Raw genomic sequence first — 14,566 nt, 5'->3', positions numbered from 1 at the left:
TGTTACAATAGATTTATTTATGCTGAATTATTTAAGTATTCTGTGGAATAAGATTATGAATACAACATATGAGTCATTTACAATGTCTGTCACCTATACTATTTTGAAAATAGTTGTCATGTTGGGAGAATAGTATACACTTAACACTGCAATCTATTATCTTTTTTTGTATTATAATTAAGAAGACATACATATGGCATAAAATAGCAGTTTAAGTTTGCTATTTGGACTTCTCATATTTGTACATAATTGTCATATTTGGACATTGTTGGTGTACTTATCTACAGCTCCTTGTTTTCTTATAAATTTGTATTGTTTTTCTTACCACATATTAGTAGTAATGTTTCTTATGTTTAATTCATTTATTTTCCTTTTTTTTATTATCCTCTCACTTTTTTTTATTACAAAAGCAAAAATGTTTTAACTGTATCTCTTATATCCTATTCATACATCTTTGCTACTACAACTATTGTCCCCAAACTGAGTGATGTTGGTATTCAATTTCTTTCTTCTATACTTTCATGTAAAAATGTTCAACTTCTTCATCAACTTAGACTTTATTATGATGCAAGCACAGGTAACCTTAATTTTTCCAAAGTGCTATCTGGCTATCCTAAGACCATTTATTATGGAATAATTCCTTATTCCTTTGTTTTGAAACAATTACATTTCTATTCATAATTGGGCCTATCTCTGAAGTCTGTGTAATACAAAATGAAAAATTCTATTTTTGTGACTCAACACTGAATTGTCGCTTTCCAACATACTCTATTATGTGTTAGGGTTGGACGACTATTTCTTTTCCAGAACAGTTAAAAAATTCCTAGTCCTTTCCAAGTAAATTTTAGAATTAGGGTCAAATTTCAAACCATGTTCAGTTTATTGGCATTTTGATTAGAACTGGTTTACACTAATAAAGAATGCAAATGATTATAATATCTTATGTTTCTGGTCAAACAACATGACCTCTCTGGTAAGGAGAGTTGGCTATTTTCCAAGAAGATTATAAGACTACTGACAAAGCAGGGAAAACAAACTTCCAGCATGCAAAAGGATACCATGTAGCTATTAATAAACAGATAAACACCTGTTCTCAATTTCCCCTAAAGATAGGGCAAGACAGAACAGGATTTAGTTTCACTGTTAAGGTTACCTTCCTGATTATGAGAGTTTCAAGACCCTAAAATACATTCTTTCTCCCTCAGCATCCTGATGATGAGAACAGATGCCATCAGTCAGGCTCTGAGCTAATGCTTACCATGCATTATTGCATTTAATCCTTCCACAACACTGTGAGGAGATACTGATTCTCGGAACTAAGATGAGACATCAGGAGAGAGGCCCTCCTCAAGCTTTTTTCCAGGAGAGCACTTACCCGTCTTGCCACAGTGATCTCTTGTTGCTCTTCCCACTTCTTCTGTTCTGCTCTTACACGTGCTTTATACTCTGCAAGGTCAGGTAATTCTTCCAGCCATCGATGACGAGCATTTTGCACAGCTGTTTCTACCTGCAATTGGATATTGCAAGAGTAGGCAGTAAAGTGAGGTATAAAATTTCAGAAAGATCCCATTCGCAATTAGCAACTATGGTTTCATGTGTATTTTACATCATATCGCACTACGTTACACTGACCTCAAGCAGCCCACCTGATCCCAAACAGTAGATTCTAATCCTTCTGTTCTAAACTTCCCATACTGTCCCATGCAAATGCCAGCACAAAAAGTAGGAATCTATAAATGTTTGATAGCCAATACCATTACTGGAAAGCTTCATACAAAGTACCAATTGCCATTTCCAAGAAATTCCTGTTTATCTTAAGAAAAAGGAGAAGACATGCAGAGAGGCTGCTTGGGGTCAGGGCTGCCCAATCAGTACACCCACCATATCCACAGTCCTCATGCCGTACATATAAACACATGAACCCACACAAGCATGCACCAATATAGCTTAGAGCCTTGTACCAAGCAACTTTTCCTGCTGTCTGTAATGAGTTTGCAACTAAAGAATGAGGGTGATATAGCAATTCAGGCAAACATATAAGACTTGATGAATTATGAGGGTGATCTGTTGGTAAATCTGTCACAGGTTACCACAAGGTCACTTATTAAATAACCTTTCCTTATTTCCTTGTATTGAAATATAAATACACACGTACCTATATCCATATAAACATACAAAACTAGAGTTGACATAAGGGGCTGAATTTTTTTGTAAAATGCTAAATACATTTACAGGTAAAACCTAGGGAGTTACAAATATGGGGAAAAGATAAAGCCCCTATAGAAATTTATATTCCTCCAAAGGTTATTAATAATATTTCCTTTCTTACTACATGATGTTATTTTTCTTCACAACATCTGTAATTGTATATATACCAGAACAGCACCCTTAAACATGTCTCTTTGTCCACAGAACATTTTCTTAACTCTGTTCAAACCTTAAACATTTCAGGAAATGATTTAACTGACTGAAGATGCCTTTGATACAATTACACAGATTTGGCTATGTTTCCATACTATAAGGATTCTCTCTAAAATCGTGTAGAACAACTTATGGGGGCCTGGGTGGCTCAGTCGGTTGAGCATCCGACTTCAGCTCAGGTCATGATCTCACAGTTTGCGAGTTCAAGCCTCGCATCGGGCTCTGTTGACAGCTCGGAGCCTGGAGCCTGGAGCCTGCTTTGGATTCTGTGTCTCCCTCTCTCTGCCCCTCTCATGCTCATGCTCTTTCTCTCTCTCTCAATAATAAGTAAACGTTAAAAAAATTTTTTTTTAAATCATGTAGAACAACTTAACAAATAGGCAGAATTCCAAGTATTTATCAAAAGCTGAATACATTTTTTTAAAACTTTACTTCAGGTATTATTTTAAGACTGCATAATAAGCATTTCGTTTGTAAATACAAAATAAGGAATATTAAGGTCCAGGGACCTCTATGGGACAAAACACCCTGTCAGGTGGTCTGTGAGATCAAAACTATTTTCAAAGTAATATTCACACTTTATTTTTTTCACACCCAGTCCTGCATGTGTAACTAATACAATGGTGTCATGCTATGTGATTTATCACTGCTCTGACAGCCAATGGCAGGTTTAGTATCCTTGGTTTTTTTTTTTTTTTTACAGATTTTATTTTCCTAATTTTTTAAAGTTTATTTATTTATTTTGAGAAAAAGAGAGAAAAAAGAGAGAGAGTGGGTGAGTACAGAGTGAGAGGGAGAAACAGAATCCCAAGCAGGCTCTGCATGGCCAGCGCACAGCCGACACTGGGCTCAGACTCATGAACCTTGAGATCATGACCTGAGCCAAACGCTTAACCCAATGAGCCACCCAGGTGCTCCAGTATTCTTGTTTTTTTAAAAGTTCCTTAGATTTATATTTTCCAATACAGTAAATAGATATAACCCACACAGAGAAAAACTCTTCAGAGTCTTGAGTTTTTAAAAGTGTTAAAGGCATCCTGAAGCAAAAAAGTTTTGAGAATCACTATAATAATGTAGATAAAACCAACAAAAACTCTTTATTGCATTAACACAGAGCTATTTCATTAACACAGCTCACTCAGGCTGACATTTCTTGGAAACCAAACAACATGCCCCAGTTAAAAGCAAGCTAGCTTTCTGAGTGCTTCTAAGGGGAGGCAATGGCCCCGCTTTCTGGCAGCGTATGGGATTTACAGACAAAGTCCCATGTGAGGGGAGTGCCTGCAGATTCAACTCTGTGAGTTGCAGTGCAAATACTGTCTAATATCTCACTTGCTTTAAGTTTGCTTATGTATAACTACTTCAGTGGAGTACCTTCTATAAAGTTAGGTATGAAAGATTCTTAATTAAGATGTGCTTCATCCAGTTATAAAACCGCCACCTTTAACCTCAAGCACCCTAACGCTTAGACCAAACTCAGAGGAGCAAACACTCTGTAAACATAAAGAATACATGGAAAAACTGAGGGGTAACAGCTTTGTGACAGAAATACAGTGGAAGAAACTTTTTGTAACAACCCAAGAGGTTCTACCCTAGAATGCACAAAATTTTCAAAGTATAAAGTTATGAACAAGTTCAATGGTAGCATTTTACAGGTTTTCATTAATAGGCAGTTCCAATAATTCTACTATAATAAACCTGTTACCTGTTTGGCTATATTTTCACAATATTTGAGTTCTAATTCCACCTCGAGTTTCTTCAGGTCCCCACTGACAGCTGTTTCTTTCTCTTGCTCTAAATCTTGCTGGATCTTTCGCTTCTGTTCTTCTATCATGACTGCCATCTCGTTCTTGGAAATAACATCACTGGTGGTTACTTGGTCAGTCTGGCTGCAACCATCTGAGGTCTTCTTTTTCATTGCCTTTATAGTTTGATCCAGCTTAGACTGCCACTCTTTTTCGAGCTGTTGAATAAGTTCTTGTTTGATCTGTTTTCAGAAGAAAAATTGTATGAAAAGAAAAAACACTCAAATAAGCAAAACCCAGAATTAATAGCTAGCCAAAAGAGCAACCACAGCTGTGTTTGAAAACCATCTAGACATTGTTGTAGTAATTACATGAGAGTTAGAAGCTTAGTCAATGAAAATATATTCAAGTAAATCCTGAAAGTTACTGTTGGACCCTAATGTACGTGGCATAAATCACATGGGAGATAGAAGTATACCGCAATAGGTCAGGCTTTCTTGCTCTCAAGATGCAACCTTCTGGAAGCTTTGACATTGCCACTACAAAGGTGGCATGATTTCTTTTTTTTTTTAAGAGGAAAATTTATACTATTAATATGTATTTTTCCATCAACACCAGGCTTTCCACAAAGCAGGCACTGGGTTAAGTCTAAATAATGAACCTAAAACTGCACGATCTAAAAATAGTTTTACTTACTTGAACACATTAGACTCTTGTTTGTTAGGGTATTAAATTCTACTGAGTCTACTGTGCATTGAAGGAGGGGCATCATTAGAAGGATGTCTTAATGACAACTTTCTGCTTTCAACAGGATAGTGGGATGGATCAAAACACAGTCAGTCTGAGGCAAAACTGTGAAACAGCAAAAGTTGCTTTTCTCTGTTCCTGGTTCCCACCTCCTGGGTATCCAGAGTTCTCAGACTGCTTCCCTGGCTACCACAGTCCCAGGCTATGTTGCTGCATTTGAAATGGCAATCTTGTGTAGCAGTTTATGCTTTCCTGAGAGTCTCACAAAAACATTACTTCTCTATCTCATCTTCCTGGTAAATAAATGGTTAGCAGATTCAAATATAAAACAATGTGCAACATTGTAAAAATAGAGAATTTGTTTTGTGCTAGCCAGATTTTACAGGCATAAATGTATATATTCCAGAATACATATTTCTGTATTAAAAAATGATTAGTAAAAGAATTTCAGGTGCAAGCACTAGATTAATGAACTGCTGCAGAGGGTGGGGGTGGGAGATGAAGAAGAGGGATGCTGAAAGACAGGACAGTGGTCTACTATCCACCGTTAGGTAGCCACACCCCCAGGTAATAGCAATCTTGCAGACCAAAGAATCTAGTTTCGATAAGCTTGAAAATTGATTTCCCTTCCAGCTAAGTTTTCAAGATCATAATCTGGTTCTTAATTTTCTAGAAAACTATTAGTAATTTCATTTGCTACTTAGGTAAAAGGTAATTTTTTGTGCTTTTGAGCCTGCCCAGTCATTACTTCTTCCTTCTAATCCACAGGATGGGTTATCTATTTGTTATTATAGACTGGTCTAGAGTCATCTGACTCATTCCACAATATGAAATTAGAGGAGGGTTTCATTTTGAGGAATCAAAAAGTACCCCTCCAAAAACCATTATATCCTGAATTGCACTGAAGGGACAAGAGAGGGGAGAAGTTTTAAGAAATAAAACTACTGTAAGCTGCCCAAAGCCCAATCCCAAGAAGTGAAATGAATGATCACATAGGTGCTTGGCAATGAAAAATTATGTCTGTTCAGGAAGAACGGTCTCCCTATAGTTAATACTACAGTTTCCAAACATGGTGACTGAAAAGAAATTTTAACCCACACCTCTGTCTGTTCCTCATCCCAGTGTGATTTGGCTAACATCACTTCATTGTCAACCTGCTGTTTAATATCAGTTTCTTGTTCTTTCAGCCACTTGCTCTTCTCCATCATAAGGGTGTCTTGGTACTTTTCTTCAAGTTCCACCTGCAGTCTGTTTACATATTCTTCTCTTTCCTCCAATAGCTGTCTCTTTAAACAAAATTCAAGTAAATATCTCTGTATTATACTAATACTCTCCAAGGCAAATTTATAAAATACTGGTCATAGGCAGGTACTGGCAGCAACAGAGACAAATGATCTTCCTACATGCTAACTCAATCAGCTTAATAGACTGTCTTGTACAGACCTGCTTGGATCTCAAATATTTGGATAAAAAATTTACAGGTGGCTATATTAAAAGAAAAAGCGTCTAACACAATCAATATGTTACTAGAAGAACAACTTTTTTTTTTTTTTTTTTCAATATATGAAGAGCACTTTTTAACGAGTTTAACTGACATTTATGTTTACACCCCACCCACCATGGGACTCATTGGGTATCACAGGCCAGGAAAAAAAAAAAAAAGTACGTTTCTGAAATACATATATTCTGATATAAAACAAAAATTATTGCTCTATCTTAAAAGTATGCATCCTGTAATAAATTCAGACTGGCATATTTTTTTCATTACCAAAGACAATTGTTTTTCTCAAAACTAGCTAAAGCATTATGAAATAGTAACTGTCAACTATCAGATACAAATTTAATAATTTGAACTATTCATATACTATTCTCTGTTTATTTTAGGAATCCAGTTGATCTGAAAACTCTAACAAAACTCTACTCAGGGATCAAAATCACCTATAAGGGTTTTTGTGTGAAAATTTTTATTTTAAGTTTATTTATTTATTTTGAGAGAGGTGAGTTGGGGAGGAGCAGAGACAGAGAGAATCCCAAGCAGGCTCTGTACTCAGTGCGCAGCCCAACACGGGGCTCGAACTCACCAACAATGAGACCATGACTTGAGCCAAAACCAAGAGTGAGATGCTTAACCGACTGAGCCACTCAGGTGGCCCCAGTGTGAAAATTTTTGAAACGGTTTTCTGGTGGTCCCACTGAAGCTCATAAAATATAATGCCAGAGAAGTATACACTTCACATACCTATTGCCACGCAGCAAAAGAGCTTTTGCTCTGTGTCTCTTTACCATTATTTCTGATTCATGCTACCTGGTTGTCTGGTTTCTTTCCTGGTTCACACCTGACCTGGCTTATTTTGGTCTTAATTCCCATCTGATTCCTCTCCACCAATGGCACATACCAAAAAGATGCTATCTATTTTTGTCAGTGCTATATGATTTCAGAAAATCTCCAGTGACTAAGGGACCCATTTCTTCACAATCAGGTCATAGAAACTGTAGTTGTACTAAAACAATCGAACTATCACGTGGCTGAGAAAGTTGTCCAGTGTCATGTCACATATCACAGTTATTTTTTGTTGACTTTAAAAGGAATCCTCACATTGTCTTACCTGTGTATATCTATGCTTCAGGAGTTGTTTCCATATGTATCTACTTTCCTTTTGACCCAGAAAAGAAAACTGCTACCAATTTTCTGTGTGTTTGTATGTTTGTGCATATATCAATTGCTTTGCTACATAATAAGCCAGCCAAAACTTGACCATAACAATAAAACTAAACTAAAACAGCAAACATCTATTATTTCTCAGGATTCCCTGGTCATCTGGGGGGTGATTCTGATCTGAGTCAATTTAGCTGATCTCTGCAAGCAGTTGAAGCACATGGTCTAAGATGGCCTCACTCACACGTCTGGGGGTTAGCTTGACGTCTGCTAGAAAGATGACATGGTCACATGTGTCATCACTCGGCAGGTTATCCCAGATCATTCACACAGTGGTGGCCACAGAGTTCCTGAGAGTATCAAGCTTGTAAGTCCCAATGCATAAATTATTTTTAAGACTCTTTTTGCCTAATGTTTACTAATGTCCCATTGGCCAAAATCAGATCCAAGGGATGAGAAACAGATGACCTCTTACTGAGAACTGCTAGAAAGTCACACTCCGAAGGGGCATGCATTCGGTGATGGGAAGAATGTGCAGCCATTTTTGCAGTCTACCACAGCAAGGAAAACCTTTCTACCCTCTCTTTACAGAAGTAATAGATTTATTGAGCACAGGGATCTGCCATTTGAACATACTACAGAAATATCTAATTCTAAAAGTTTTATCATTAAAGAAAATTTTTCAATAGTTTTAAAACATTTACACTTGATTTGCATGCCCCCGATAGCAAAAAAAAACCTCTAACTTCTAAGGACTGACTTAGCATGTATTACAATTGTACAGATGAGACTAACGTATACAGAAATGACATTATGAATGCGAATATTGTCCATCTTTGCCTTGTCTGCAAATTCATGACCTCCAATGATTACTAGAGTCCAAGGGGTTCTGTGTGGATGACTTTTCTCCCACTCTCTGAACAAGCCAGGTTGACATGTGAGGAAAGTTCCGTGTGTTAATAAAAGTTTTAAAACTTGGCATTGAGCTCTTACTTAACCCATGGTCTAACTCAACAACTGTTTCAGAAAAGAGCACATACGGAACAGGAAAATACACCGTAGGACTCTTGCTGTTGTCTATCTTTTAAATTCAGTATCCAGACTAAGTAACTGACCGGAAAGTCAACTGCAGGGAAAATGCCTTATGGCCTGCAGAGAACTTCCATGAAAGTTCCCTAGCTTGCTTGAGTTTAATAAGATTCTTCCATTGTGAGTGTGAAACATTTCCTAGGATATGAAAAGATTAAATAAATTCTCTTAAGTTTAAAGTTCTGTTATGACTGGCTTATAAAAATTACTAAATTTTGTAATGGATTTACATAAATCTAAATAAAAAAAACTAAACAATTCCAGAGAAGAAAGGAATTACACTTCTCATGCGTTAAGTACACTGGCCCTTCCAGTGGGGCTGGGTATTAACTACAAAGGGATAGCATAAGGCAGTCTTATAGGGTGATAAAACTCTTCTGTATCCACATTACTCTATACATGTGTTAAATCACATGTTAAAAATGTATAGAACAAACACCAAATGAAAAAGTCAATTTCACTGTATGACAACTTAAAATCTTTAAAGAAAAATATTTAACCTGTAAGATTTTTTGGAAGGGCCAAATAGCAGTTTTAACTTTCCTCCCTGCTTTGGTGCACAAGCATTCATGAGCCAGTATTGGTCAGCAGCAGCTGCTAATTCCAAACGACCGATTATATGAGATCTAATTTTATAGCCAAACTGATTCTTTGAAAAGTACCAGAAAATATATTCCTGAAAAGAATGACCTCTTTGAGAGAATTACTCTTCTGTTCTTGTCAATTTACGTATTTAAAAAGAAAAAAAATCACAGCAGAGATCTTCTCCCTATTTTAATTTTTTTATACATTATGAAAAGCTAAGTCCTTAATTTCTAAGTAATTTAAGATCCCTTCTAACTTTTATACTGTCAGCACTAAGTAAAAGAGCTCGCTTTAGAAGTTCTTTTTCCATTAGACGATATGTATACATGGCATGTTTTTTCACCATATTAATCTATTCAAAAAAATACAAACATTAAAAGAGCTGAATTCCTCACCTGCTCTTTCTATTCTTTTAAAGTCTGTAGTAGCAAGAGCCTGCTTTAATATAACTTTGTTCAGAAAACCTCTGTATAGAACATTTACTCAGGCTTTTAAAAATATTTTCTAATCTTGACGCAGGTGGCTTTCAAATTGTGGTCTGCAGGCTGGTCCAAAGTGGAAGGGAGAGTCAGACGTGTGTCTGGATGAGGCTCCAGGCAGGACAGGGAAGAAAAGACGGGCGACTGTTTACATGTGATTTTACTCCTGGACACTCACCAACAGCAACTGGGAAGATTCAGGCAGGAGGGGAAAGTATAGGAGCCCCTCCAGCTTCCCGAAAAAATGAGAGCTTCCCTGAAAAGCTCTCCACCTTCCCTATCCTAAGTCCCAAGTTCAAATTCCTGCCCTTCTCCCCAGAAGAATAAAATGACACTTGGGTACTGAGACAGAAATGGGTCAGAGGAAAATGTTTCTGAGGGAATATGCTGTGCATCACCCACGGGACTATGTAGGTTCAACTAAGGAGCCAGCAAAAGTGGAAAGCAAGAATCCCTGGGTTTCAGACTCACAGTGTTTGGGTCTACTCTCGTTTATTTTTAGAACCCTGTTTTGCCACTTGGAATAAATATAAGGAAGAATCATTTTCTCCTATATGTATGCCATTTTCTACTGAGGTTTTAAAAATCATCTCAATATTTACTGTATTTTGTGAGCTATCAGAGTGTGATAGCCAAAAATAAAGAGACTTCTCCATAGGCCTTCCCTGTTTCACAAGAGAACAAGTATACTGGTTTCCATGACAATAGTGAGGCCAGAGAAAAGAGCTGAAACAAACACAACACGAACTTGTACTGTACCTTCTTCTCCTGAGCCTGTTGCTCCTTTTCCATGGTCTTCCTCAGAGTTGATTCTAGATTATCCTTCTCTCTGCACACTTCCAGGTAACATTCTTGCACAGCAGCCATCTCCTTATTCATGTTATCTAAGTCAGACCTTGGATACACAAAACCAGCAACCAAATGACCACCAGGAAAAAAAAAAAAAAATACAAGGGCTGCAAAACAATTTTCCTCTAAGCTACAGAACAGGAGAAAGCTGTCTCTAGAGCTTGAAGGGTAGCTAAACTCTCTCATTCTCACCTAAGTTGCAAGCGAGCTGCCTCATAAACCTCAAAGAGCTGCTGCTTCTCCAAAGCATGCTTTGCTAACAGGCTTTCACGTATTTGGGCTTTCATGGCTTCATGGTGCTGCTGGTAAGTCCTCTCACACCTAGAAACAGAAAGCGGACAATAGAATCTAAAGAAATGCCCAGCATTATTAGAAACACCAGGATAAATTGGTTTCCTTTCTTTCCCACTCCCTCTCTCTAATGCAAATTATAATTAAGGTCAGATTGGTTCCCCCCAACCAAAAGTAATAATTAATTCCTAGTGGATGATCTTAAATTCTGCAAAATTTTCTCTCTTTAAATGTTTCCAGAGAAAAATGAGAAACTTGGATATGAGAATGCCCCAGTCCTTCAAGAAGATAATAGTCTTTGTTGAGGACTTGTTTATAAAAAATTAATTGAAATAATAGGGTAGAGTTCCAAAATTCCAAGTTATCTATATTAGAAATAGATACTAGCAGTACCCAACTCACAAGTATGTTATGTTCCAAAACTCTGTTTCCAAGTTTATGATTTGGTAATTGGAAGACATACTCCCTCCCACAGATTTCTTCCTTATAAAGACTAGTTTCCCAGACTAGTTTATGAAAACCATTAAGCTATACTATCTCAATGAACTGCAGTTTTGATGGTGCTATAGAACCCAGCCCACTACATAACATCATTTCTATGGAAAATGTGTTCTAAATTCTAATTTGAGAAGCCACAGACTCATCTTCAGTGAGATCTCAGTAGGGAAGGTTCACACCATAATTTTTCTTGAATCTTTTCTGGCGGGTGGGAGAGCAGGGCCGTGAAGGGCAGAGTCAGGCATTAGACCTCTGCATAGACTTTACCTATCCACAGCTTCCTGTTTATCATGGTCAAAATCTTGTACCATTTGTCTCATTTGATTACATAAGTCTTGATTTGTATCTCTCAGTTTTTCTTCCGTTTCTTTAAGTTCCTAGATACAAAAGAATAAAGCAGTTAGAGAAAATAAACATCATATTCACTGATTAGTCCAATCTTTTTTTTTTTATTATCTTCCATGCTTTATCTCTACCCTGTAGCACTGATGTATCGTTTTCATAATTCTACAAAGACTCCTTATGGCTTGTAAGATTCACTTATTTGACAAGTAGCTTTATGACAGGAGTTAAGAGTTAAGAATTTTGTATTCATTTTGAACTACATGAAATAGAAACACTTAGCCAGAGAAGTATTCCCTAAGTGATCTCTTAAAGTAAGTCTTAGGATTCAATAATCTTAACAACCATATAAACAAGGTTTAACTTTTTTGGTCCAGAGAAGAACACCTCCAGCAGCCAAGCTCCTACAGACCCAGGAGCCTGGAGTTCCACTAACCTACCTTTTGAGAAAACGATGACCTTATGGCCAATAAAGGGAAATAACTGGAATCCTTATTCACCCACTAATAAACCTGTCTACAAACTCATGTTGCCTCTGCAACTTTTTTTTGAAAAGTCGGTTATATCCTTTGAATATAATGAGGTCATAAGAATTCTCACAACATATAGGAAACTTTTTCATCACCTGATTTTGTTGTCGTAAAACATGAATTTCATTTTTAAGCCGCAGAATGTCATCTTTCACAATTGTATCAGAAGTAGAAGACCCAGGCCATAATTGATCAGTTGGTTTTTCCGTGGTATCTGTTTTACTCTAAATGTTAAAAAGAAATCAAAAGTTTTTCAGGTTTTTAAGAAATTCTAACTTCTGGTTTTGAAAATAATTTCATACTTACAAAGAAACTGTGAAAACATCACAAATAACTTCCATGTAACTTTTATCATCATCCCCAAATATAACCACCATACAATTATCAACACCAGGAAGTTAACTAGGATGTAGCACTGTTACCTAATCTACAGACCCTATACAAAATCTTCCCATTTTCCTCTAACGTCCTTTTTGTAGTTCAGGATCTCATCGACAATTCCACATTGCATTGAGTTGTCATGGCTCATGAGTCTCCTTCAATCCAAGGACAGTTCTTCAGGCTTTGTCTCTCAAATCTATGACACTTTTTAAGAGTATCAACTAGTTATTGTGTAAGATGGCCTTCAATTTGGGCTTCTCTGATGTCACTTCATTATTAAATTCAAGTCATCCATTTTTTACATGAATGCCACAGAAATGCTATGTGCACTCTTCAGGAGACACAGGAGATCAACGTGGTTCATCACTGGTGATGATCAATAAATGAAGGTAGCATCTGCAGGCACTATCACTGTAAAGCTACAATTTCCTACTTGTAATTTAGAATAAGTATCTTATGAGGAGATACTTTGAGACTATGCAATGCAAATATTCTATTTTTTATCTTACACCAAGTTTAACATCTATTCTATTTCTGCATTTATTTGTTTATATATAATCTCTATTATATAATCTCTATTACCTCATAGATCTATATTTTATTCAACAGGTACAATTTTTAAGACTCATGACAGTTATTGGCAAATTGTTTCCCACAAGGTCATGCAAATGTACATTGTCAGGTAGTCTGAACAAATGTGTCCAACTCTCTTTACCTCCAATGGCAGGGAATGCCTTGAAATAATTATTGTATTTGATGGGGAAAGGGTAGCCAATAGTTGCTTTCATTTGCATTTCTTGCATTGCTCTCATAGCAGAACTTCTTACATACCTTCACTGTTCATTTGTTTTTCATCCTCCCAGATCTGTTTATACAACTTTGCATTTTCCTCTTACCATCTAAGTATCTTCCTTATCTAATCTTTATGAATTCTTTGTTCATTGATGGGGCCACAAAGATTTTTTTTTAAATACCTACTTTATTTGACTTGTTGGTTTATGTGTTTACCTGAAGTCTGAGCTCTCTTCCACAATGTTTAAAAAATATCCTAAACCAAGATTCATTCTCCTCATTGGGGAGGTATTTGTATTTCATTCACATGTGAGGTGACAGAACACCGAGGCTCTGGCTCAGTCTTTGAATTCATAGCCTTCACTTCCTTTACAGGGAGACTATTGTTGACTTTCCCCTTTTCACTTGCCGTAATTTCCCAGAAGCCACTGCTTCTACTCCAATCAGAAGAGAACGACAAATACCTACTCTGTTAGCTTCTCTCCAGATTTGGGGATACTAATGAGATTTTAAGGGATTCTATGGACTCATTAGAGTGATTTTCATTTTGTTTTAACTTGGCCTCCACTTTTTAAAGTTTGTGATATTAATTTGTCCATTCTTTCCCACTGGTAAGTTTTTATTACTATGAAATAAAATCATACTGATACGTGGAAAAACAATTTTCATGCCTAGCTATGACACTCAGCTTTGACATATCATCACACTGCAGGCACTCAGGGACTAGGTACTTGTACCTGTCAGCACAAAATCCTTATGGACAATTTTAAAAAGAAAAGGACCACATAGGTGTCATAACAAAATTTCTGAAGTTGGAATACTAAAGAGATTACCTTCAAGAAAACAAGGCATGTAATACATCAACTCTCACATTATCTTCCTAATTTCTATAACTAAAAAGATTCCAGGTAGAAACCTTCTGAGTTGGCTACTCAACATTGCCTTGGGTCCCTTGAAATCAAAGAATGGCTCTAACCACAACTTGTGGTTAGGTAATGATTTCTTTTGAGTAACAGATACAGAAAGGCCTCTGTGTTTTATTCATTATGCTTACAAAAAAATCAATGTAGATGTGGGCCCTGACTGCAAGACTAATTTTCCTAAGGACTTTACTACATTCTACATTAATGGTCCAGTTGTTCAACTAGAATGAACATTATA

The 14,566-nt window shown here is 36.7% G+C and overlaps 1 protein-coding gene across 12 annotated transcripts in view; it reads right to left on the bottom strand.

The window, feature by feature from the left end:
* Positions 1–14,566, bottom strand: part of CEP152 (centrosomal protein 152) — a 104,185-nt gene that overhangs the window by 38,857 nt on the left and 50,762 nt on the right. For 9 of the 12 annotated variants that reach the window (XR_009606021.3, XR_009606020.3, XM_060618602.3 and 6 more), the window contains 7 exons: positions 12,328–12,456; positions 11,628–11,737; positions 10,764–10,892; positions 10,482–10,617; positions 6,014–6,199; positions 4,127–4,408; positions 1,376–1,507 (listed from right to left, as the gene is read on the bottom strand). Coding sequence is in view for 10 of the 12 variants with exons in the window: in XM_060618602.3 (XP_060474585.1) it covers positions 1,376–1,507; positions 4,127–4,408; positions 6,014–6,199; positions 10,482–10,617; positions 10,764–10,892; positions 11,628–11,737; positions 12,328–12,456 (1,104 nt within the window). In the remaining 2 variants the exon portion in view is untranslated. The remainder of the gene's footprint in view (positions 1–1,375; positions 1,508–4,126; positions 4,409–6,013; positions 6,200–10,481; positions 10,618–10,763; positions 10,893–11,627; positions 11,738–12,327; positions 12,457–14,566) is intronic. The other 3 variants (XM_060618607.3, XM_060618609.3, XM_060618606.3) reach the window with 1 other exon arrangement.

The sequence above is a fragment of the Panthera onca genome, chromosome B3 (assembly GCF_046562875.1).
Source record: "Panthera onca isolate mPanOnc1 chromosome B3, mPanOnc1 haplotype 2, whole genome shotgun sequence".
Classification (NCBI taxonomy): domain Eukaryota; kingdom Metazoa; phylum Chordata; class Mammalia; order Carnivora; family Felidae; genus Panthera; species Panthera onca.
This window is presented reverse-complemented; position numbering and strand designations above follow the sequence as displayed.